Source organism: Dermacentor albipictus, chromosome 5, assembly GCF_038994185.2.
Source record: "Dermacentor albipictus isolate Rhodes 1998 colony chromosome 5, USDA_Dalb.pri_finalv2, whole genome shotgun sequence".
Lineage (NCBI taxonomy): Eukaryota > Metazoa > Arthropoda > Arachnida > Ixodida > Ixodidae > Dermacentor > Dermacentor albipictus.
The window spans coordinates 909,204-934,071 of record NC_091825.1 but is presented as its reverse complement, the minus strand read 5'-3'; the positions used below and the strand labels follow the sequence as shown (position 1 = coordinate 934,071).

Genomic DNA, 24,868 nt, shown 5'->3' with positions numbered 1-24,868 from the left:
CAACGTTCCAGCTTCAGTTCAACACGACGCAGCCGTGATCCGACGCCAAGACCCAACTGCAACGCCAGTTAAAGAACAACCGACCTCGACGTGCTTCTCGACGGCCACGCAGTCACTGCCTTAGTCGACACAGGGGCCGATTACTCCGTAATGAGTGGACACATCGCCGCCCAGTTGAAGAAAGTTAAGACCGCATGGGAAGGCCCTCAGATTCGAACCGCTGGAGGACACCTCATCGCGCCGACTGGGATCTGCACGGCAAGAATAACCATTCATGAGCGGACTTACCCTGCCACCTTCGTTATCCTCCAACAGTGTTCACGAGACGTCATTCTCGGTATGGACTTCCTCAACCAACACGGCGCAGTCATCGACCTGAAGTCGAAGTCAATAACACTGTCGGAAGATCATGCGATACCGCCGGAGAGCCCTCGTAGTCACCACGCCTTGAGTGTGCTCGAAGATCAAGTGAGCATCCCGCCTCGCTGCAGCATTGTTATTTCGGTCAGCACCGAAACACCCGTTGACGTAGAAGGCGTCATCGAAGGCGACCAACGTCTACTGCTAGACCGTGAAATTTGCGTCGCAAGAGGGATCGCTCGACTGCATGAAGGGAAAACTGAAGTGTTGCTGACAAACTTCAGCCAGGAGTTCAAGCACATCAACAAGGGCACGACGATCGCGTACATCGAGGAAATTCTGGAAAAGAGTAATGCGTTTGTCCTCTCGGATTCCGCCGCATCTACCCCGACGACTATGGTTCCCGAACCAGACTACGACATTAATCCAAATCTCCCTATGATTAAGCAACAGGAGCTCAGAAGTCTGCTCCGACGATACAAAGGCTGCTTTTCGACGTCATCAAGGATTCGACAAACACCAGTCGCCAAGCATCGCATAATCACCGAGGAATGCGCTCGACCACTCCGTCAGAGCCCTTACCGCGTTTCGCCGCGAGAACGCGAAGCTATAAGAGAACAAGTCGACGAAATGCTGCGCGACGACATCATCCAGCCGTCGAAAAGCCCGTGGGCATCCCCTGTTGTCCTGGTGAAGAAAAAGGACGGAACCCTGCGTTTCTGCGTCGATTATCGTCGTCTGAACAAGATCACAAAGAAGGACGTATACCCCCTTCCACGGATAGACGACGCATTGGATCGGCTCTGCAACGCCAAATACTTCTCGTCCATGGACCTCAAGTCTGGCTATTGGCAAATAGAAGTCGACGAAAGAGATCGCGAAAAGACCGCCTTCATCACCCCAGACGGCCTCTACGAGTTCAAGGTTATGCCATTCGGACTGTGCTCGGCGCCTGCAACGTTCCAGCGCGTGATGGACACGGTTTTAGCAGGATTGAAGTGGCAGACCTGTCTCGTATACTTGGATGACGTCGTCGTCTTCGCCGGAAATTTCGACGTTCACCTTAGGCGGCTTGCAACAGTACTAGAGGCCATCAGGTCATCAGGACTTACTCTGAAGCCGGAAAAGTGCCGCTTCGCTTACGAGGAGCTTCTATTTTTAGGCCACGTCATCAGCAAACCTGGAGTCCGCCCCGACCCGCAGAAGACAGCTGTCATAGCAAAGTTCCCGCAGCCCATCGACAAGAAGGCAGTGCGTAGATTTCTTGGCATGTGTGCCTACTACAGGCGATTTGTCAAGAACTTTTCACGCATCGCTGCGCCGCTGACGCAGCTAACTAAATGTGACGTCGAGTTCAAGTGGGAAAAGCCGCAGGCCGACGCATTTCAAGAACTCAAACGACGCATGCAGTCGCCGCCCGTACTTGCGCACTTCGACGAGCACGCCGATACCAAAATCCACACTGACGCCAGTAGCCTAGGCCTCGGTGCCGTCCTAGTCCAGAGAAAAGATGGACATGAACACGTGATAGCTTACGCTAGCCGGTCGTTGTCAAAAGCGGAAGGCAATTATTCTACAACCGAAAAGGAATGCCTCGCCATCGTTTGGGCTACAGCGAAATTTCGCCCTTACCTATATGGCAGGCCATTCAAAGTCGTCAGCGACCACCACGCCTTGTGTTGGCTAGCGAATTTAAAGGATCCCTCTGGACGGCTGGCACGGTGGAGCCTCAGACTACAAGAATACGACATCACTGTAACATACAAGTCCGGACGAAAACACTCAGACGCCGATTGCCTATCACGTGCCCCCATTGACCCGTCGCCGCAAGATGACGAGGATGACGACGCCTTCCTTGGAATAATAAGCGCGGAAGACTTCGCCGAACAACAACGAGCGGACCCGGAGCTTAAAGGCCTCGTCGATTATTTGGAAGGGCACACCGACGTTGTCCCCAGGGCATTTAAGCGCGGATTATCTTCCTTCACGCTTCAAGACAGTCTACTCGTGAAGAGGAACTTCTCACCAGTACGCGCCAATTACCTTCTTGTTGTCCCGTCAGGACTTCGTCCAGAAGTATTGCACGCCCTACATGACGATCCGACCGCTGGACACCTCGGATTTTCCCGGACACTATCGAGGATACAAGAAAAGTATTATTGGCCGCGCCTGACCGCCGACGTCGCCCGTTATGTCAGAACATGCCGAGACTGTCAGCGACGCAAGACACCGCCGACAAGGCCAGCCGGATTACTACAGCCAATCGAGCCTCCTTGCCGATCATGGTACCTTGGTGGTGAAGCAGCGCACAGACACGGACACAGTGAAGAGAAACAGGAAAAGACGACACTCGCTGCACTCGCAACTATTTTATTTCGGAACACATACTTCATGTTTATATACCCGCGCACCCTCGGGCGTCAAAGCAAATCAAGGCAAGATTAAAGGCTTTTTTTTTTCTTTTTGAAATCATTCGCCCGCGCACACTCGGGCGTCAAAGACATGGCACTTATCTATCATGGTGTGCAATCTTATCGTAGTTTGTTGCAACCCGAACAACCGTTTCTATTACACATTTTCTCTTCTCTTCTTTTTAGTGTACTTCCAAAAAGGCAACCTCACCGTGGCTTAGATGAACAGATGGCTGACTAATGCAACCCTCTCCCCTCTTGTGAATATGAAAGGCTTCGATTATTTCCCTGGTTAGCTGATCCTTATGGTGTGATAAAACTGTCGTATCATTGTAAAGTGGCCAGCACCCATGTTGTGAGCAGTGCCCCTTGATATGGGAATGAATGTTTCCCCCCAGTGACCTTTTGTGCTCCAAAAGTCTCGTGTTTACACACCGACCAGTTTGGCCGATGTATACTTTCCCACACGATATGGGCAAACAGTAGACTACAGATGACCTGCACTCGACAAGTTTTTCTTTATGCTTGACTGTGCACTTACGACCATTTACTTTTACTTTTGTTGAAGCTTTACGATCCAGTCCGGCACATATTTTTCCGAGTTTGTTAGGCGCTGAAAAAACTACTTGTAGACCATATCTGCCACCGACGTTTTTTAAGTTATGCGCAATTTTGTGTGCATATGGTAGTGACACAATTTTTTTGCTGTCAGTCTCTTGTCTGTTGCGCTCTCTCTGATAGCCATTGCGCACATAACGAATCAACTTATACGCTGATGTACAGAGTACATGTTTTTCGTATCCTGCATTCTTTAGTCTGATAACCTGTTGGTTGAAAGTTTCTTTTATTTTTTCCGGGCCGACCATTTTATTTTTTCCTTGCCGACCATTTCAGCTGATCGGGATGGACTTGCTGGGACCCTTTCCGACGTCAATAACCGGAAATAAGTGGATCGTCGTGGCGACGGACTACCTCACCCGCTTCGCTGAAACAAAAGCACTGCCGAAAGGTAGCGCAGCCGAAGTGGCGAAATTCTTTGTCGAAAACATCCTGCTGCGGCATGGCGCCCCAGAAGTCCTCATCACCGACCGAGGCACGGCCTTTACAGCGGAGCTCACCCAAGCCATTCTGAAATACAGTCAGACAAGGCACAGGAGGACCACGGCCTACCACCCGCAGACGAATGGTCTTACGGAGCGGCTGAATAAGACCCTCGCCGACATGCTAGCGATGTACGTCGACGTCGAACACAAGACCTGGGATGCCGTCCTGCCGTACGTAACATTCGCTTATAACACGGCGGTACACGAAACAACACAGATCACGCCATTCAAGCTGGTCTACGGCAGGAATCCGACGACGACGCTCGACGCCATGCTGCCGCACGTCACTGACGAGGAGAACCTTGACGTCCGTACCTACCTCCAGCGCGCCGAAGAAGCCCGACAGCTCGCCCGCCTGCGGATCAAGAACCAGCAGAGGACCGACAGCCGACACTACAACCTCCGACGACGCTTCGTCGAGTACCAGCCCGGTGACCGTGTTTGGGTTTGGACCCCTATACGCCGACGAGGACTGAGCGAGAAGCTTTTGCGTCGCTATTTCGGACCGTACAAGATCATCCGACGTATTGGCGCACTGGAGTATGAGGTCGTGCCAGACGGTATTTCGCTATCACAGCGGCGCCGCTCACGACCTGAAGTAGTCCACGTTGTGCGACTCAAGCCCTACTACCAGCGTTAATGAACTTTGGGGCTACGCGACTTTGTTTCTTTTTGTTGTTGCTTATGTTTAATAAGTGTCCTTTTGTGTTTCACTCTCTTTGTAGCATCGGGACGATGCTTTTTAAGAGGGGGGTATTGACACGTGTACTTATCTTTATCGGGCGACCACGTGTCGCCGCTTAACAATTGTAATCGCGCAGCGAGGGACGCGCCTGCATGTATCCGACGTTTCTGGAAAGTTATCGATGCTTCTACCCGGCTGTCTGCTGTCGCCGAACCTTGAGTTATCTGATTTCATCGCGTTACTCGAATGATGCAGAACTTTGTGGAAGGCACGCGGGTCCGAACGATTAGTCTGGAACATTCGACGACTGCTCTATAAAAGCCGACGCGCTTGACCCGCTGATCAGAATTTCGACGATCGCCGAGCGTGTTCGCCGCTATCGTTGCGCTATAAGTGTAGCCTGATTTGTGGGCACAGGTTCGCCCAATTAAAGTTAGTTTTCTTGTTCACAGTATTGCTACTGTCTTATTCAACGTCACCACCACGTGACAATATTATGAGCGTCCCCTTTGGAAAGGGGTGGTGGGTTCCAAGCTCTTGCTACTATACTGCCTAATATCCTACCTAGGTTAAACAATGGAAAAAGAAAAAAAACACTCTGAACTACCACGCCCAAATTTTCTGATCCCCTATAGACCTCAGACTCTGCCCAGGTGGCGCTGCGGAAAAACCCGTCACCAGCGTCCCCATCACAGCCTTGGCGCTAACTGAGTAGTGCAAGCAGAGCTGTCCGCAAGCGAAGGTGCATAGGCCACAATGGACCCTTCTCTTTGGTTTGTGTTGAGGCACGGTTTTCTAAAATTCAAGGACCTGGAAAGCTTCTTCCGCCCATCCACGCTTCGGAAAGGAAGCTCAGCCGGGCGAAGTACGTGTACAATATAAAATAAAGTCTCGCGTGTTATTTAGGCGTGCTGCAACTCGCAAGTACAGAGAGCATCAGGTTTGTCTATAGGCATACCAGCATAAAAATCTAAGCATTTCAAATTGGTTCATATTGAATATGTCCTGAACACAAGACTCAAGTATCTCCTATATTTTTGTGTATTTTACCGTAATGTTTTGTCTCGCAATTATTTACAGAGAGTAAATCCTTTCATAGCCTTTTGCAGGGCAGCAAACAGAAAACGCTTTCCGAAGCAGCAAACAGCGTGCGATCATAACGAAAGTGAGTTTCCTACAGTGCCTACGCGCTGCATCTTTCTTTCTCGCAGGAGCTGCAGCATCGCTCAGTACCTTAATTTGAACTTTTCGCAGACGCTTCGAGCAACAAGCGCGCACAAATAAATGTAAATAAATGCGACATTTTTTTTTCTTTACACATATGCGTTAGTTCGCAATTACTCATCCAGTGCTCCTACAGCAACTTTAGTGCTCACATTTGGAAAACGCAGTCGAGCAGGCTCAGCACATTGCGAAGCGTGCTTGTTGTATCGGCACAGGACATACAAAATACCGAAAGTAGAAATGAGCGCGCGATACAACGATGCTCTAGAACAGGATTTTGAATTCATAAACGAACCAAAATGTTTGGTTAAGCTGACCTGCCAAATCTCGCCGTTCCAATTGTTGAGTCAAGGGGAGGCGGGCGTCTGTTAAAAGGTGGAGATATCGATGGCATATAAGCAGGATGGTTCGCAACGTTGTTGTTTCTGTTACCAACGAAGTGGCGGCTGCAGATTCTTGAGTTTTCGCTTGGCTACCACGGTCCTCCGTCAGGGCTACGCAGCACAGCAACAGCAGAGGGAGGGAGGGAGGGAAAACTTTTGAGTCTTTCGAGAGTTTCGCGGTTATGAGGTCTCCGTCGTCTTCATCTGCTTGGCGCTGGCGACTGGAGACTTCTCTTCAGCAAGGGTGGGCCCCTATTCCAGGGCTCCACTGAGTCGCGCTGCATCGCTCGCGTGCTGCACTAGGGCCCTTTGGGCCGTGAGCTCGCTGCTGGTGAGCCGACTCTCCCATTGCTCCGCACTCGGGTGTTCGTGTTTGTGGAATGCTTTGTTGCGTTCGCACTCCCAGGTGATGTGGTAAAGTGTAGGTTTGGCACCGCACCAAGGGCAGGTGGCCCTGTATTGTGTCGGAAACATCTTATTGAGCACGTGTAAGTTGGGGAAGGAGTTTGTCTGTAGTCTGCGCCAGCTCGTCGCTTCCTCCTTTGAGAGGTCTTTGTGTGGTGGCGGATATCTAATTCTAGTTCCTCTATGTAAGTTCAGGGTCTCTGCGTATCCCCCCTCGCAAGCCTGTAGGTGGGTCTCCGGGGCATTCGACCACCCAGCTCGGAACGCTTCACCTCGAGCTAGGCTGTCTGCCCTTTCGTTCCCCACTATGCCTACGTGACCCGGGATCCAGATTAGTTTGTGTCGGGGCTTTTCCTTCTCGGCGGAGGTGGCTCCGCTGAGTATTCTGAGGGCAGTTTTGCTGATTCTGCCTCTCGTGTAGTTTCTGCACACCTCTTTTGAGTCCGTCAGTATGTTGAGAGATCGGCCTGTTCTATAACCTTCCGCTGCCGCCAGCGCTACGGCAATCTCCTCGGCCTCCGCTGTGCCAGCAACCTTTGCTGTGGCATACGTGATCGGGTTTCCTTCCCTATTAACCACTACCGTCGCGGCTACGCGTTCTCTTCCGTGTGGATATACGGCGGCGGCCGTGTATACTGTATTGTCTAGCTGGGCTAGCGTTCTCTCAACATATTCGGCCCTAGCTTTTCGCCTGTTTTCGTGTAAGTTGGGATCCATATTTTTTGGCAGTGGTCCCACATTAATGGTTTTTCTGAGGTGGTCCGGTACGTCCGCGTATCTGTCTGCCAGTCCGCTCGTATCCCGACCCAACCTCCTCAGGAGCGCTCGTCCCGTAGGGTTGCCTCTGAGTCTCGCGGTTTGCGTACCCAGCAGAGCCTCGGCGAGCTCGCTGAAGGTGTTGCTGATGCCCAGCTGGAGCAACTTCTCGTTCGACGTGTTTCTCGGTAGACACAGAGCCGTCTTGTATGCCTTCCTGAGGGTGGTGTCTGCTTGCTCTCTTTCTGCCTTGGTCGTCACGTGGTACGGCAGGGAGTACGTGACTCGGCTGACAATTAGGCTGTTGACTAGCTTCAGAGTGTCTTCTTCTTTCATTCCGTATCTCTTTTGGGACACCCTATTGATCATGCGGCCCACCTGTTCCGCCGCCTTGCTCAGCAGGCTAATGGTGTGGCTGCACTTCCGGCTGCCTTGTAGCCACATGCCCAGGATCCTAATCATGTTCTTCTCCGGGATGTTGTGTCCCTCGAGGGTCACCTCCAGTGTCGCTTGCGTTGGGTGCTTGCCGACCCTGAGGAGCTCCGACTTCTCCGTGGAGCATCGCAGTCCCCTTTCTCTGGTGTAGTTTTCCACGCAGGTCGCCGCTTCCTGCAGTTTTTCTTGCTTCTCTCCGAGGGATCCTTGGGTGACCCAGATTGTGACGTCGTCGGCGTATATCGCGTGCTGGATGCCTCGGATCTCCTTAAGTTTTCTTGCCAGGCCAATCATTGCCACGTTGAAGAGGACGGGCGATATGACTGATCCTTGGGGTGTGCCCTTGCACGGCGTGGGGAAGATGTTGCTTCTCAGCTCGCCCAGCCCCACCGTCGCCGTTCTGTTGCTCAGGAAGTCCCTGACGTAATCGTGCACTCTCTTCCTGCAGTTTGTGTTGTTGATGCCCTCCATGATGGCCGCGTGGCTCACGTTGTCGAAGGCCCCCTTTATGTCGAGGGCCATGACGACGTTTTCGCCCGTTTTCGGCATCGTCTCGAGCACTTCCTCCTTGAGTTGGAGCAGCACGTCTTGCGTTGAGAGGTTGGCTCTGAAACCGTACATGCTGTCCGGGTACCATCGCTCGTTTTCCAAGTGCGAATGGATTCTCTTCGCGATCACTTTCTCGTATAGCTTGCCCAGGCACGACGTTAGGGATATCGGCCTGAGATTTTCTATTTGGAGTTTCTTCCCTGGCTTCTGAATCATTACAACGACGGCGTGTTTCCACTCCGCCGGAACTCTTCCTTCTTGCCAGAGCTTGTTGAGGTAGGCCGTCAGTTGGTCGATGGCCTCGTCGCCGACATTTCTGATTAGCGAGTTCCGGATTTTGTCCGCCCCCGCCGCCGTGTTCTTGGTGGCCGATCTTATCGCCTCGACGACCTCTTCTCTCATGATGGGTCGGTCCGTAGTAGGGTTTTCTTCGCCGCGGTATTCTTCCTTGTAGCTCTCGACCTGCTCTTTGCCGTAGCATTTGACCCGGACTTCCTCAAGGAGTTCTTCGTCTGTGCCTTCGTACTGGTGGATTAGCCTCTGTATCGACTTGCTGCCTTCGGATTTGTTTTTGCTCGGGTCCATGCTAAACAGAATGACTCTACTAGTGATGGTTGACTAATATTCATAGCTTCTTTTTGCCAAAAGCTACGTTTATCTTTACGCTGAAAGACAAAGAAAAATGGAATAGCAATGTATGGGATAAACAATATTGCTAAAATCCATGCAAGAATATTTGATGCGATGGCCTTGAGGATCTGCCACGTTCTGGCCGTACTGAGGGTGCCGTTTAGCGAATTGCTAAATTGCTGCCACCCCTGTCTGGCCAGCTGCGTTGCGTACTCCTCCGTTTTCTTGGTGATGTCCGCAATTTTCTTTTTTAGCTTTCTGTTGAGTTTCTGACGCTTCCACCTCTTGGTGAGCCCGCGTCTCGCCTCCCAAAGCCTGAGGAGCCGCTTGTCCACCTCCGGCGTCTGTTCCGTCCTGTCTACTTCCTTCGTGTATAGGTCTTGGATTCGCCTGAGTTGTTGGCTCCACTCTTCCGCCGAAACGATGCTGCCTTCGATCTGCTTGCAGTGCGCTCTAAAGGCGTCCCAGTCCGTCAGCCGAGCCGTGCCAATCTTCCTCCGGACGTTGTCCGCCACCGTACTGATCCTTATTATGTGATGGTCGCTCCCAAGGTTCTCGAGCAGGTTTTCCCATTCCGCTTGTTTGGCGCCCCTGATAAAGGTTAGATCGGGGCTCGTGTCTGGACTGACGCTATTCCCCTGCCTGGTCGGTTGGTTCTCGTCGGTTAGCAGCTCGCACCCTACGTTCTCTGCCGCCGTGCAGATTCCGCGCCCCTTTTTGTCCTCGTTAGTATAGCCCCATCTCGGACTCTTGGCGTTAAAGTCGCCCGCAATGATTAGAGTATTCTGCCCCGCTAACTTTTTGGCCTCCGCAAAGAGCCTAATAAAGTTCCCCTTTGTTTGTCTGGGTGGGCTATATAGATTTACGATGTAGGTGCTCTTGGCTTTTCTTTTCTTTTTGGGAATTATCTCCGTGATTACGTGCTCTATTTGGGTATCCTCTATCTCTCTGTGTGCTACGGCTACTATTTGTTTGCTTATGAGGGTCGCGGTGCGGCCGCTCTCTTGACATGTGTAGCCCCTGAGCGTTGGGGTGCTGTTTGTTTCTTGCAACATGATTACATCTGGTGGGGTTCCTCTGGTGTATATGAATTGCTGTAGGAGGCCCTGCTTGCGCTTGTACCCCCTGCAGTTCCATTGCCAGATTTCTAAGTGTTGTTGTTTCCGTTCTGCCATGTCTGATTATTGTTGGTTGCGTTGGGAGTTTCTGCGCCGAACCTACGTTCGTTGTCTGTCTCTGGCATCGTTGGTGGTTCTTTGCGTATTCTGATTCTTCACGTAATTTCGGAAACTCTGCTCTTGCAGGGCAAACTTTTGTTGTGTTTGCTGTATTTAGCTTTGCATCTGTTGCATTTGACTTTGCATCTGGCTCTGTAGATTCATTATGAGACTTCTGAGGTCGTCAATGGGGTTCCTCTTCTCGTTGTTTTGTTGTGCCAGCTCCATGGTCTGGGGTGGCGGAGAAGGTGTGCTGGTCGATGTGTAACCTGCCCTCATTTCTTGTTTTTCCCTGATTAAGTCGTTTAGCTGTTTTTTTAATTGTCTCGATTCCTCGCGACTTTGCTCGAGTTCGCGCCTGAGACTTTTGATTTCTTCAATTAGTTGTCTGTCTTGTGTTGTTTGTGTGTTGCTCGAGTGCGGTGCAAAAAGCGATTTGGGAGGCCCGTCTCCCCAGCTCACCTTAACTCCTTCGCCGCTCTTCTTTTGCTGCTGTTTCTGCTGCAGCTGCTTCTTGTCGGTGTTGCCCAGGGGTGGGTATGACTCGTCCCGGACGGACCCTCGGCTTCGGCTTCGGCTTCGGCTCCTGCCGCGGCTGCGGCTCCGCGATCCGCTCCAGCCCGGGCCCTGGCTCTCGTCCCGGAACCATCGTGGTCTTCTTCCTCGGCATCGGCTTCTGCTGCGCCGTAGCTGCTGCTGGGTGCCCCATCGCAGCTCGCTCGCTGACTTGAGGCGTTGTTTGCAGTCTCTCGTACCCACCGCGTGGTCGCCGCCGCATAGCAGGCACTTGGGCGTGCACTGGTGCACCTCCTCCGGGTTTTGGCAGCCGCACTGCCTGCAGGTCCTGGTTTCCGGGTTCGGGCAGACGTCCATTCGGTGCCCCTGTTGGCCGCAGGCGTAGCACACCTGCCTTGTTGGCCGATACGGGTAGCACCACATCTCCCCACCGTAGTACAGCACCTGCTTCGGGAGGATGGGTCCGTCGAAGGTGATGACGGCCGTGCTGGATCTCCCAAGCATTCTGGCTGCAAGGACCTTCACGCCTTGCGTGCGGACTCTGAGGTTGGTCTTGAGTTCTTCCGGCGAGGTCCCCTGGTCCACGCCGTGGATGACCCCGTGCAACGTGCCTTCCGGCGCCGCCACGTGGGCGTTGACGGCGTAGTTCTTGCCCCCGAAGCTCAGCTGCGTGATGCGCCTGATCGTCTGGGCCGCCTCTTCGTTGTCGGTGCTGATGATGATGATATTGTGACGTTGCGCAGTCGGATGATGAGGTCTTCCGCCTTACATCCTTGCTTGGTGGCAGCAACCACCGCTCGCGCCACCTGCTGCGTCTGCAGGCTTTTAACAGCTAGTCCCCTCGGCCGAAGGACTATCTTAAGGTCGTCTCTGGGGAGCGGCGGCAGTCTCCTCCTCGGCGCTCCTCCTTCCTCTCTCCTCTTCTCCGGCGCAGTTGACGCACCATCTGTGACCTTCGCCGCGCCTGGGGAATTTTCATTCCCCGACGTTCCCGCCAAAACTTGCTGCTTGTTATCGCTGCGTTGGCGTCGTGTCTGCCTTTTTGACATGGCGATTTCCCAATCTGTGTCGGTTCCGCCATTGTTGCTTACTTCTGAGCTTTGTGTCGATGGGGTGCTGCTGTCTAGGGCTTGGTGGCTGCCTGCCGCCGCGGGTCCACCGCGGACTAGCTGCTGCTCGGGAGCCGCCTCGGTGGGGTCTTGGAGGTCTTCCTCCATGTTTTCTTGCGATTCGGCTGAAACTCTTGTCGGGCCTGTCACTGAGGGTCGGTCGTAGATGGGATTGCTTGTTTGGGACATCGCTCCGGGTCTTCTCTACCTCGGGCCGAGGCCGGGGAGGCCGCGGATTCCCGCTATTGCTCTGGGTTTTGTTAGGCTTACTACCCGGTCGGCCACATGGCAAATTCAAATGCCGATAAAATCCAGAATATTGGACCCACCGGTTTGAATTTGGGGTCCTCGTGGTCCTCTTCACTTCCGGCGTCGATCCCAGCCAAAATTGTGGTGGTCCAGTAGGGTTGAACGGGTCAAAAAGCCCAAAAACTACGGAAAACTAGCACCGGCAGCAATGGCTCGAGCGTCGTCGTCGTCGTCCCAGCAACAGCAGAACAAAATTGTCGCACTTTCTCACGCGAGCCGCTGTGTTGTGGGGAATGCAAGTAATCCGATTGCCCAACAGGTTGAACCGCGGCCCGTATCAAGCGCTCCCGCCTTTCCTCTTCATACGATCGCGATGGAAATCGGTAAAACTGAACGTTGTTATTCCGTCCTTCACGTTCATGGCAATTTACAACACAACAGTAGCGTCGATTGCGGCGTTTCTTCGTAGCGCGCGGAGCTATCGCGGTTGCCGTCGTTTCCGCCATCAGTCTGAAGAGTGCAAGCGCTTTATGGCAGTTCGGCGGTGCGTCCGACTAGCGTAGAAATTCATAGCTCTCTGTCTGGGTGTGAAATGTGCAAAACGCTCGCATTATGGACCAAAATTAGTTAGATCGTTGTTTCGCAGTCGCTAGCTGCATAGGCAACTTAGCAAGGGAGTCGGGCTTCGCACTACTCAATTACTGCCTCTTCGCAACGGCAGGTTGGCGCTACGCGTCTTGCATAACTCCAGAGTCTGACGTCCATTGCGAACTGTGCTTTTGTACGTCTCCGTCTTTTGTCGTTTCCCTACTTCCACCAATCCTCCAGTCGCCTCTTACTAATGTCTATTGCGGACATGTTTGCTTTACCATTGCTCCCTCTGAACCCAAGGGCTTCAAGGAGGCATGTGGTGCCTAAATCGACCGCTGGGTAGACGTCTTCACATTCTAATAAAACATGCTCCGTAGTTTCCCTAGCTTTACCGCAGTAAGCACATGCTTCTTCTTCCTTCTTATATCTCGCTTTATAGGTGCGTGTTCTAAGGCATCCCAATCTCGCTTGGAAAAGTAATGAGCTTCCCTTTGAGTTATCATAAACGGTCTCTTTCCTGATTTCGTTTTTTTCCTCTTAAGTAGTTACTCACGGCAGGTTTCTTTTCCATTGCCCCCACCCATGAGATTAATTCATCCTCTCTGACTTTCCGCTTGACCTTCTTTGTTCCTGTGTTGTCCACCCTACAGGCCGCATACTTGCTGGTAAGCTTCCTAGTTCTTTTCCTCCACTGTGAATCAAGGCTTTCCCTGTACAGATGCCTGAACACTTTCCCAGCCCATTTACTTTCTTCCATATTCCTCAGCCGTTCTTCATACTCAATTTTACTGCGATCGAGCTTCCCTCACTTCAAAACTAGTCCAGCCTATATCACCCTGCACAGCTTCATTTGTAGTATTCCCATGAGCGCCCAATGCGAGGCGACCCACTGACCTTTGGTTCCCGTCGAGTCCTGATTGTACCCCTGATTTATAGAAAACAACCGCATTTCCAAAAGTAAGTCCTGGAACAATTACACCTTTCCACATACCTCGGAGGACCTCGTACCTATTGTATCCCCATAGCGCTCTGTGCTTCATTATGGCTGCATTTCTCTTCCCTTTTACTGTTATGGTTTTTTCCTGTTTCCATGTATCCACTGCTTTCGTTTATCCATATACCAATGTATTTATGTTCTGTTACCCGAGGCATTTCTTGGCCCTGTATCTCCACTGTCGGTTCACTGTTTTCATTGCATACCATGACACCTGATTTTCTAACACTAAATTTCAAACCTATATTGTTGCCTTCCTGTCCACAGATATCAGCCAGACGTTGCAAATCACTTTGCTTGTTAGCTAGCAACACAATGTCGTCCGCATAAAATAAACCTGGGAGTTGCTGCTCCATTACTGTACCCGCCTGTTTGTATGAGAGATTAAACCCGATATTACTTCCTTCTTGCGCCCTCTCCATCCTCACCATGTACATCATAAACAGCAGCGGGGATAAAGGGCACCCCTGCTTCAGTCCCTTGTTGATATGAACTTTCTCCTCGCTCCTCACCCTTTCCCATTCAACGCAAACGGTATTTTCTAGGTAAATCTCTCTCAAAACCTGTAGACAATCGTTACCTAAGCCTTCCCCTTCCAGAATATCCCACAACATGTTACGGTCTACGTTGTCGTAGGCTTCTGTAATGTCTAAAAACGCCACATACAACGGTCTGCTTTCTGCTTTTGATATTTCAATACACTGAGTAAGAACAAACAAGTTATAATCCAAACGCCTACCTATCCTGAAGCCATTCTGAAGCTCTCCCAAAATGCCATTATTCTCTGCTCATGCTTGAAGCTTTAATTTGATTGCCTGCATTGCTAGCCTGTATATTACCGATGTAATGGTCAACGGTCTATACGAGTGAATTCTGTCTTTCTCCCCCTTACCTTTATAAATTAAATTCATTCTACTTTGTCGCCAACTGTCTGGTATTCGTCTATCTTTTAAAGTTCTTTCCATTGCTTTCACCAGAGCTTCCTTACTTTTTGGTCCTAGTTAATTTATCAGCCTAATGGGAACCTCGTCTAGCCCTGTGGCTGTGCGCTTAGGAATTTTCTCCTCCGCTTTCTGCCAGTTTAAATTTGTCAGCACCAGCCCCTTTTCCACTTGGGTCTCTTTCATGCTGTTTTTTTCATCAAGTTGTGGGGTTTTCAGGTCTCACAGGAGTACCGACCACCGCGGGTTCGAGCTTAGCGAGCCACAGGGCCGCGTCAGCCGTCAGCCTCTAGCGCCGCTGCGCGCGAGCTCAGGCCACAAGGGGCTACCGAGCGACGCACGCAAAAACACAGTATTGCCCTAAAATGAAGGAAACCGTTTATTGTTTCCAACGGCACCCAACACTGCACAAACGCCCGGTCCCGGGACGGCGGGGAACCAAAGGGGTCCCGCACCAAGGGCGAAAAATACAGCTAGGGGCGCCTGTAGCACGTCGCTGCGAGAGCACAGGCTCAAGCTGGGACGCGCCGCTAGGAAAAGTCCCGGCGGCTATGCTACTAGCTCTGGCGATAACCAATGGGCCAACTCGCGAGAGCTCGGGCAATCTCCTTCGGCTTGGGCCTCCGATAAGTGCGGCTCGGCGTGGTACGACCTCGCGCGAGCACTAGGCACCCGTTCTTCGGCTTAGCGTCGGGATAGGAAACAACACGAGGTACGCGCTCCCCGCACGGGCAAAGGCGCCGTGCGTGAGCTCAATCCTAGTCACAAAGGTGTCGGCGGACGAGAGAGAGCATCGTACGTACCGGGTGCTGTCCCAAAGGAGAAGAGAGCCCGTACCGTCACGGCAGTAGCCACCAGGGACCACTCCCGTGACGTCACTAGCTCCGCCCTCACCCACGAACCATGGCGAGTGGAGCGCCACCGCTAAAACTGGTTCGGAGCAAGAACGGCATGGCTAAGGATTACAGACATGGGTGAAATGCGCCCGCGCGACTGGCGCGTCGAATTCCCCAAATCCCCACATCCTCCTCTCCTTAATTGCCCCCCTACCAGTCTGGCGAAGAAGCTGGTAGGGGCTAATGCACCAAAGACAACTGAGCCTTTCATGCACTAGCTAATTGCTACCTCAGCCCAGCAAGCACTATGCGTACAAAAAAAACATACATACAATGATAATGGAAAAATAATGAAAAAAAAATACACTCTAAAATACAAGAAAATGAGGCCGCGAAGGGGGAAAGAAATATCAACAAAAGCGTCTGCTGCTAGCGCGGGACAATGTCCGGGGGTGCGAAGAGAACGCGGCGCGTAAAGTTCTGTGGCTAGGGCGGTGGCCGAAGTCGCGGGAGTTGCGAGCGTAGGCTTGATAGCAGGCCAGGTAACGCAGGAACGGGCTCACCGTTGTTCCGTCGGAGTTGCCGGTGAGCCCGAATGAGTGTCGCTTTCGTGGTGGTGGTGGTCCCGAACTCCAGGTGGACGGGGCAGGACACTGCCAGGTCAGCTGGCCACGCCGCCGTACGCAGGATGGATGGGCAGCCACAGCGGCGGCTGCAGTGCGTTCGCACGGCGTCGGCGACTGCAGAGCCGAGCTCCTGGCGTGATGTCATAGGGTCCCGTCCACCAACGGTATCCGCGGCGATCCGATGGAGTTGGCGCGGCTGCTTCAGCTTGCTTCAATGAGCAACAGCCCCCACGCACGCACGCACACACACACGCGCACACTCCTCGTGGCACCGCGCTCCTCGCCGTCCGCCATGCCGCCCGTTGGCCACAACGCGCCGCGCCGATCCAGGCGCGAAGCGTCCCTCTCTGCCGCACCAACGAGTCAAGGGGACCACTGTCACCCCCCCGCGCTGCACGACACGCCAGTCACAGACCCCCCTCTTGGCAAAAAAACGAAAACGAGAAGAAAAAAAAGCACCCACAGAAGAAAACAAGAACGGTCAAAATCTATGTACAAGTAACAAAAATGAACTATACAACTGTACACTTAAGACATTAAAACAATAATTACACTCAGCATGCGTACCCAAAAATAAAAAAAAATGCACACTGCACAACACACTGTCAACAAGGCTAGAGCTGGGCTGGGGCCAGCTTCTTTTCGTGCACTGGCCGCAAAGAAGCTAACCCACTGAGGCTAAGCAATGTTACTGAGGGCCTTCGGTGGCGGAAAAAGTCCGCCGTGAGGCGCGATATCACACAGGTGACCGTCTCCTCAGGTTGTACCGGTGCGTGGTCCGAATGCGGTCCTTCGCCCCGGGTGTGCCCTGTTGCTTGCGGGTGGTGCCACTGGGCACCGGCGCGAGCTCGTCGGACCGCGACGCAAAGGCTTTCAGGTCGGCGATATGGGCACGGCTGAGTTTTCCCGAAGGGGAATCCTTCAGCAAGTACGCGAGCGGAGACCAAACTTTCTCTACTCGGTACGGACCAAGCCACTTAGGAGCGAGCGAGGCTGAGAACCCCTTGCTCGCGTCGCTAAGAGCGTGGTTGCGCTTCAGGACTAAATCACCTACCTTAAATGAAAGATAGCGATGTTTCCGGTCGTATTGAGCCTTCTGCTGGGCCCTGGCCGAAGTCAAACTCTGCCTTGCTCTACAGAGAGCCCGACAAAGCCTGTCCCGAAGTGCTGAAGCGTACGCAGAACAGTCTGCCGGCGCCTCCTCATCCCCGAGCTGACATTGAATGACACTGGTCACCGGATTTGCCAGCTCCCTTCCAAAATTGAGGAAAGCGGGAGAGAAACCAGTCGAGCGATTCTCGGCGGTTCGGATTGCGAACGCGAGCTCACTCAAGTGGTCTGCCCAATCCTTTTGACTCACGGCAAAGGCCGCCAACATTGGTTTGAGGGTTCTATTGACCCTCTCCGTCAAATTGGACTGGGGATGGTAGGGTGACGTGGTGGAGTGATTAATTCCCAGGGAACGGCACGTAGCACCAAACACCCGAGCGGTGAAATAAGACGCGTTGTCCGTAATTAGTCTTTTCGGAAAGCCGAACCGACAAAAAACTTCCTGTAGCCTCTCCAGCACCGCTCGCGCGGTCACTTTTCGAAGCGGAAACAACTCCACCCACTTCGAAAAATGATCGACGACTACCATCAGGTGTGTGAACCCCTGCTTACTCCTGGGGAAAGGCCCCATAAGATCGCAGGTGGCCACTTGCCACGGACGCTCACTGTCAATTGGTTTCATCAACCCGGGCGGCTTGCCACCCCTTGATTTCACCGTTTGACAGACATGGCAGGAATGGCAATAGCGAAAAATGTCACGCTTTATGCCAGGCCAGGTCACAGTTTGGCTTAGTTTCGCAAAAACTTTCGAGCCACTCAAATGACCGGCCAAGGGTACGTCATGAGATGATCGCAACAGTGCGCTTCTCAGACTCTTGGGGATAACCACCTTAAACGGGTCCACAGCCTCGTCATCGGTGGCTATGTATTTCAGCAGGAGCCCATCGTGATCCAGCAAATATAAATCCGTGGGGGACCCAGCGACACACGCCGGTTCCGGCCCCCCTGCGCCCGCCGCACTACCAGCAGCGTCTCGGCGCTCCGTCTCCCTGAGACCGTCGCTCACTCCGCGACAAAACGAATCAATTTGCTGGGCCTTCAGTAACTCTTGCCTGCTGAATGCGATTCCAATTCTCCCAAAGGGGAGTCTGGTCTCGTCCCCACTCAGGACTGCAGCCAACGGCGTTGTAGGTTCGCTTTCGAGAAGCTCCCCCGCTCGCTCGTTTTGCGGCGCGCTGCTTGCCTGGAGAGCGGAATGACAGGTTTGCCCGCTTGCGGACTCGCCTCTCTCTGCGCTCGTTTCGCCCCCGACGCTTGCTGGCGCAAAGGCACCAGCAGTGGCTGTAACACCTGGAGGAATGCTCTTGGTGCACAATGGGGCACGGGATAGCGCGTCAGCTACCACGTTGGTGCAACCGGACGAGCGCACAGCTCGAGGGCCTGCCCCCGAATTCTGCGCGCGACGCGGTTCGTGCCGTGCCTCTTGTTCCCAAAGGGGAGTCGCAGCAGGCGAGCGCACAGCTCGAGGGCTTGCCCCCGAACTTGGCGCGCGGCACATTTCCGACGCCCCATCTGCACAGGCAAGATCGGACGCCGGCGGGCTGATGAACGGCTTTAGCAACGTGAACGGTCCGTCGCGATAGCCGCCATTCGCAATGTCCACTACGATCCCGGTTTTCAGGAGAAAGTCCCGTCCGAGGATTATAGGAACACTGAGCCCGGGGAGATGAACGAAACGCGTGCGTCTCATTCGCTCTCCCCACCTGACAGTCAGCCTTGCGGCGCCCGCCGAATGGGCCACGCCTTTCGCAAGATTGAATGTCGTTCGGCAATCCCGCAAGCGCACTGAGTGCTTCTGCAAGTGGGATAACACCTGTTCGCCGAACAACGAAGCGCTTGCGCCCGTGTCCAGCAGCGCAGGAAATTCGCGGCCGACAATGGTCACCGGAATGAAGGGCGCGTGCGCCCCAGCAACACATCCTGCTCGATACGCCGAGGGGACAAGCAAGGTTTCGGTCACTCGTGCCTTCACGAGCGACCCGCGCTCCCGTTTCCCGACCTCGCAGGAGGCCTGGGCGCGGTGCAGTCCCTTGCTATGTGCCCTCGTTGTTGGCAGCGAAAACAGCGCACTCCTTCTCGGTACCTTTCCCGAGGCGGAGCGGCCTCAGCTCCCTGCCGGGGTCGACTCGCTGCTTGACCAAAGGGCCTGTTATCACGAGCGTCCGCCTCTGCGATGCGCTGGGTCGAAGAGCGTCCCTGCTCATGCATTTCGGGCGGTGGTGCAGCACAGGCTGCCCGCCTCCCGTACGTGTAGGGATCTAGAGCGCGCGCGCTCAGCTCCCAAACACACCCGCTTGCAGCCGCAAAGGCAGCTTGGCCAGGTTGTTGCCGTTGGGGGAGGGGCACAGGCCCTCCCCACGCGCAGCGTGGCTCAAGGGCCTCGCTGGCGGGCGGCGGTGGGCGATAGGCTCGCGCGGCGAGAATGTCGCCTTGGATGCGCTTTGCCTCGGCGGCCAATTCTTCCAGATCTCGGAAGCGGCCGCCGCGCAGGTACGCCGAAAAGGTCGGATGTGCCTGCCTGATCACCCGTTCGACGCGTTCCTCGTTCGAAGCATTGGGCTCGGCGATTAAGAAAAGGTCTTGCATCGCGCGTACGTACTCCTGAAGTGACTCGTCAGGAGCTTGTGTACGTAGCTCAAGCTCTCGCCGCATCCTACTCTGGTAGTCAGCGGGTAGGAATTCGCGCAGGAATGCCACGCGGAACTCCTCGAGGGTTGTTGCACGGTATCCGGAAAGCCGGTACCACCTAGCCGCCGTGTCAGTAAGTGCTACGGGAACGACGCGTTCCAGCACCTCCTGATCCTCCAAACAATTTGCCATCTGGTAGCGTACCAGGGAGTCACAATAATCCCTGGCACTGAGCAGGTCACCGTATCCGCTGTAAGTCGGGACTGCCAACCGTACAGCGGGGTGCGCGCATTTCGGTACAGCCGAAAGCGTCTTAACTGCCCCCGAGAGTGACTGAATCATTTCAGCGGCGTTTTGCAACAGCGTCTGTGCGCTTGCTCCAAAGGGAACCGTTGGCGCGTTAGCGGCGTGGTCGAGCAAGGGTGAACAGTCCTCCAGCTCGATCAGCGGCGCCGTTTCCACAGGGATACCGGCCGCTGCGCCGCCAGCCCCAGAGCAAAACGGGCTCCTAGCGGGGTGCGCCTGCTGTCGTTCACAGCCGCCACTTGAGGCAGCTATACGTGAATTGCTTAGGCCGCTTGCAGCCAGCGTCGACAAAACAGGTGCGCGCTCGAAGGTTGCGCCACTGGGCACAACCGAATGTACTCCAAAGGGAGACGAATGAGCGAAATTCGTGGCTGCAGCATTGTAATCCCCACAGGGGGCCGTGGCAGACCACTGGTTTTGGCTGCTCATTTGAGTAGCAGCCATCGGGCAACCGTCGGAGAGGGCTAAGGCCCCGTTTCCGAGCTGCGCTCCGTAAACTCCACAGGGAGCCGATCGAGAGCGCTGCGACATCGCACTGCCTTGCATTCCGAAGGGAGTTGTGGCAGACGAATGTGCTGGTGTGCACTGTTCGGGGAGGGCTCTGGCCCCGTTCCCAAACAACGCTACTGCTCCACTGGGAGCTGGTACGTAGCGCCTCGTGTTGTCGTCCCCACAGGGGGCTGCGACAGGTGAGGGTGCATAAGTTCGCTGCTCAAGGGGAGCACTGGCCCCGTTATCGAGCAACGCGGCGTCTGCTCGCGGTAACAAAGGGCAAAAGTCCCCTAACAAATGACAAAGGTCACTCGGCCTAGCAGACATAACGCGGCAAGTATAATATGCAAAGGCGTACTAACTCGGCTAAGCACAGACAAAGGCTTAATGAGCCTTTGAATCCGCGTTGGGCGCCAGTGTGGGGTTTTCAGGTCTCACAGGAGTACCGACCACCGCGGGTTCGAGCTTAGCGAGCCACAGGGCCGCGTCAGCCGTCAGCCTCTAGCGCCGCTGCGCGCGAGCTCAGGCCACAAGGGGCTACCGAGCGACGCACGCAAAAACACAGTATTGCCCTAAAATGAAGGAAACCGTTTATTGTTTCCAACGGCACCCAACACTGCACAAACGCCCGGTCCCGGGACGGCGGGGAACCAAAGGGGTCCCGCACCAAGGGCGAAAAATACAGCTAGGGGCGCCTGTAGCACGTCGCTGCGAGAGCACAGGCTCAAGCTGGGACGCGCCGCTAGGAAAAGTCCCGGCGGCTATGCTACTAGCTCTGGCGATAACCAATGGGCCAACTCGCGAGAGCTCGGGCAATCTCCTTCGGCTTGGGCCTCCGATAAGTGCGGCTCGGCGTGGTACGACCTCGCGCGAGCACTAGGCACCCGTTCTTCGGCTTAGCGTCGGGATAGGAAACAACACGAGGTACGCGCTCCCCGCACGGGCAAAGGCGCCGTGCGTGAGCTCAATCCTAGTCACAAAGGTGTCGGCGGACGAGAGAGAGCATCGTACGTACCGGGTGCTGTCCCAAAGGAGAAGAGAGCCCGTACCGTCACGGCAGTAGCCACCAGGGACCACTCCCGTGACGTCACTAGCTCCGCCCTCACCCACGAACCATGGCGAGTGGAGCGCCACCGCTAAAACTGGTTCGGAGCAAGAACGGCATGGCTAAGGATTACAGACATGGGTGAAATGCGCCCGCGCGACTGGCGCGTCGAATTCCCCAAATCCCCACAAAGTATAACCTCGTCATAGCCTTGGAAAGATTCGGCTGTTGCTTTTCGCATGTAATTTATTGCCGCTTCTCCTTCCAGTCTGTTTTCATCTTCGTCTAGGATATGTTGTTGTATTGTTGTTGACTTCCTGCCTAATAATTTTATGTTGTTCCAAAATATTCTAGATGCGGCCTTCTTTTTCTCACGTATTTCTGACAACCAACGTTCACTTTCACCTTTTAATTTTGCTTGCACCAGTATTTGAACCATAGGCTTTCTCCCGGTATATTTCCCATTTACTGCTTACTACATCATCATCATCATCATCAGCCTGGTTACGCCCACTGCAGGGCAAAGGCCTCTCCCATACTTCTCCAACAACCCCGGTCATGTACTAATTGTGGCCATGCCATGCCTGCAAACTTCTTAATCTCATCCTCCCACCTAACTTTCTGCCGCCCCCTGCTACGCTTCCCTTCCCTTGGGATCCAGTCCGTAACCCTTAATGACCATCGGTTATCTCCCTCCTCATTACATGTCCTGCCCATGCCCATTTCTTTTTCTTGATTTCAACTAAGACGTCATTAACTCGCGTTTGTTCCCTCAACCAATCCGCTCTTTTCTTATCCCTTAACGTTACACCTATCATTCTTTTTTCCATAGCTCATTGCGTCGTCCTCAATTTGAGTAGAACCCTTTTCGTAAGCCTCCAGGTTTCTGCCCCGTAGGTGAGTACTGGTAAGACACAGCTATTATATACTTTTCTCTTGAGGGATAATGGCAACCTGCTGTTCATGATCTGAGAATGCCTGCCAAATGCACCCCAGCCCAATCTTATTCTTCTGATTATTTCCGTCTCATGATCCGGATCCGCCGTCTACTACCCAATGGGCATTGAAACTCCCTCGGACGTCCGGATAATATCCCGACGTCCAAGTCCTACAGCAGTCGTCCTGGGGACATCCAGTGGATATCATTATCGGACTAATTTTAACATCCATTTCTTATCCTCCTGCGGACGTCCTTAGGTCATTCGTGCTGGACATTTCGCCAATCTCCTGAGCATGACTTTGTTCGGATTTGAGTGACGAACTGCTCCCTTGCTGAGCATTTCTGCGCTTGCAAATACCAACGTAGAACTGACCTCGAGTTCATTCAAGCTATAGCCACAGCTAACTTTGTTCAACAGAGGCATCAACGTTTGTCGGCGAAATATCAACGAGTCTTCAAACATGCAGCATAAAATAAACCACATTCGATCTAATTCTACCCGCCCATGGGATTTTCTTCTCCTGGTGGAGAGCGTACAGGTACCCACGGAGGCAGGTTAGTGGACTGGTTCTAATTATAAAGCACAGCGTGATCGTAAAAGGTACGTGCATGCACATGTGACCGCCTCATTATTATTACTTTCAGAGCCACAGAATGATTTCTCTGCTTACAGTGCTCACGCGTTATCACGCATATCCTTTGTGAGCCATCACGCTCGCCAGACATCGATGTGACCAGAGATCAACTGCGCCATTGTATAGTTGACGTCCATTCACGACGCTTTTCAAATAATAATTAACAGCAGCCACACATTTGGAAACTTCATAAATATTTCGATCAACTCTAAAGATGCAGAAAACGCGCCGCAAGCATACCCATTATGCTACCAGCGCAATCTTTTCTGAAGCTTAGCATACCCTGCATTTTTTTTTTTTGCGGGAGGCTATTTCTTTTTATAGTGCGGGTTCTTTCCGGTAATATTTTTGGAAGTGTGCATCGGCAGAATTTCACTGGTGGCATTAACCCTTTCGTGTTTACATTGATGTTGTGACAGTTAACAACACAATAATTTCCAGTCATCCGAAGAGGCGCCGTCGGAAACAAGAGACGTTTCGCGCGCAGCGCGAGCCAAGCGCGGGCGCGACCTTGACGGGGAGCGGCGAAAACGTACACCTGTGGGAGGTGAAATCATTCCGCCGGGAGAGAAGCGAGCACCATGCGAGCGCTGGCCTCTAGGATGAAACTTGGCCTGCGAAAAAGGCGCGAAGGCGAGCGTTTCGCGCGCTTATTGTGAGTGCAGAGGCGCCATTTTCAGTGGTCACTACGGCTGTGCAAGGTGGTCAAGACTGTTGTTTCTTCTGAGCTCCTGGCCGGCTTGGCCCCGCAGTAAAGGTAACATGAAGCGTGCCTGGACTTTATACTATACCATGTGTTGTCGGTATGGTCTACAGGCCACATATGCACAGTAGTTCGCGTGAGCGCCTTTCTTTTAGTCGCATATGTGCAAGGAGGTGCTGCTGTACGCGATTGCTTGCGGTCGCATATGTCGCTGGGAGCTGCTACTCACTGTTAATACGGTGTAGTGCGCGTAAAGTATGCAGAAAGCTCGCAAGAGATTTGCTGAAGAGAAAGAGGCACGGGAGACGAAAAAATCCCTTCAACTTCTCCATTCTGCATGCACCGGGCAGGAGTGTTCTTCGACCAGTCCATCTGTTGTTTCGCAGTCCTTGTGCAAACGGTTGGAAACCGCACCTCGTGTTAACGTGAACGAAATTGTTCAGGAACCCGAGTCGTCAGAATATGACACACTTTCAGAAGACGCCACGTTCTGTGACCGCGATTACTCCAGGCGATTGAGATTTGGTGCGGATGGCATTCCACTTCGTCAGTCCAGTCCTATAGCTTCATCGGGTTCTGATGTGGTAACTCCACAAATACGTTTTCGAGATTCCCTGCGTCTATGGGCAATTGAAAACAACATTAAAAGGAAGGCCATTACTGACCTACTGAAGCTTCTGAAGTCCCAAGACCTTTCTAAATTGGACCTTCCCGGTGACGCGGGTACCCTCTTGAGAACACCGTGTACGCAAGGTAAATACCCGGTAACTGCTCTGAAGCCAGGTGAATATTGTCAATATGGTCTTGCTGCAGGATTGCGGTACTCTCTGAGAGCCGTGAAACAGCTCCCACGCATTCTTAAACTCACATTGAATGTGGATGGATTACCGCTTGCAAAGAGTTCCAAAATGCAACTGTGGCCAATTCAGTGCCAGGTCTGCAACTGCGGCGCTGTTACCTCACCATTTGTAATTGCTTCTTATGCAGGG

General features: G+C 53.3%; 1 protein-coding gene across 1 annotated transcript in view; it reads right to left on the bottom strand.

The window, feature by feature from the left end:
* Nucleotides 1-12,199, bottom strand: part of LOC135912407 (serine/arginine-rich splicing factor 6-like) — a 99,236-nt gene extending 87,037 nt beyond the window's left edge. The window contains exon 1 of the mRNA XM_065444864.2: nucleotides 10,621-12,199. Within this exon, the coding sequence (XP_065300936.2) occupies nucleotides 10,621-11,178 (558 nt within the window). The 5' untranslated portion in view covers nucleotides 11,179-12,199. The remainder of the gene's footprint in view (nucleotides 1-10,620) is intronic.
* Between the last annotated feature and the right edge of the window lie 12,669 nt (nucleotides 12,200-24,868).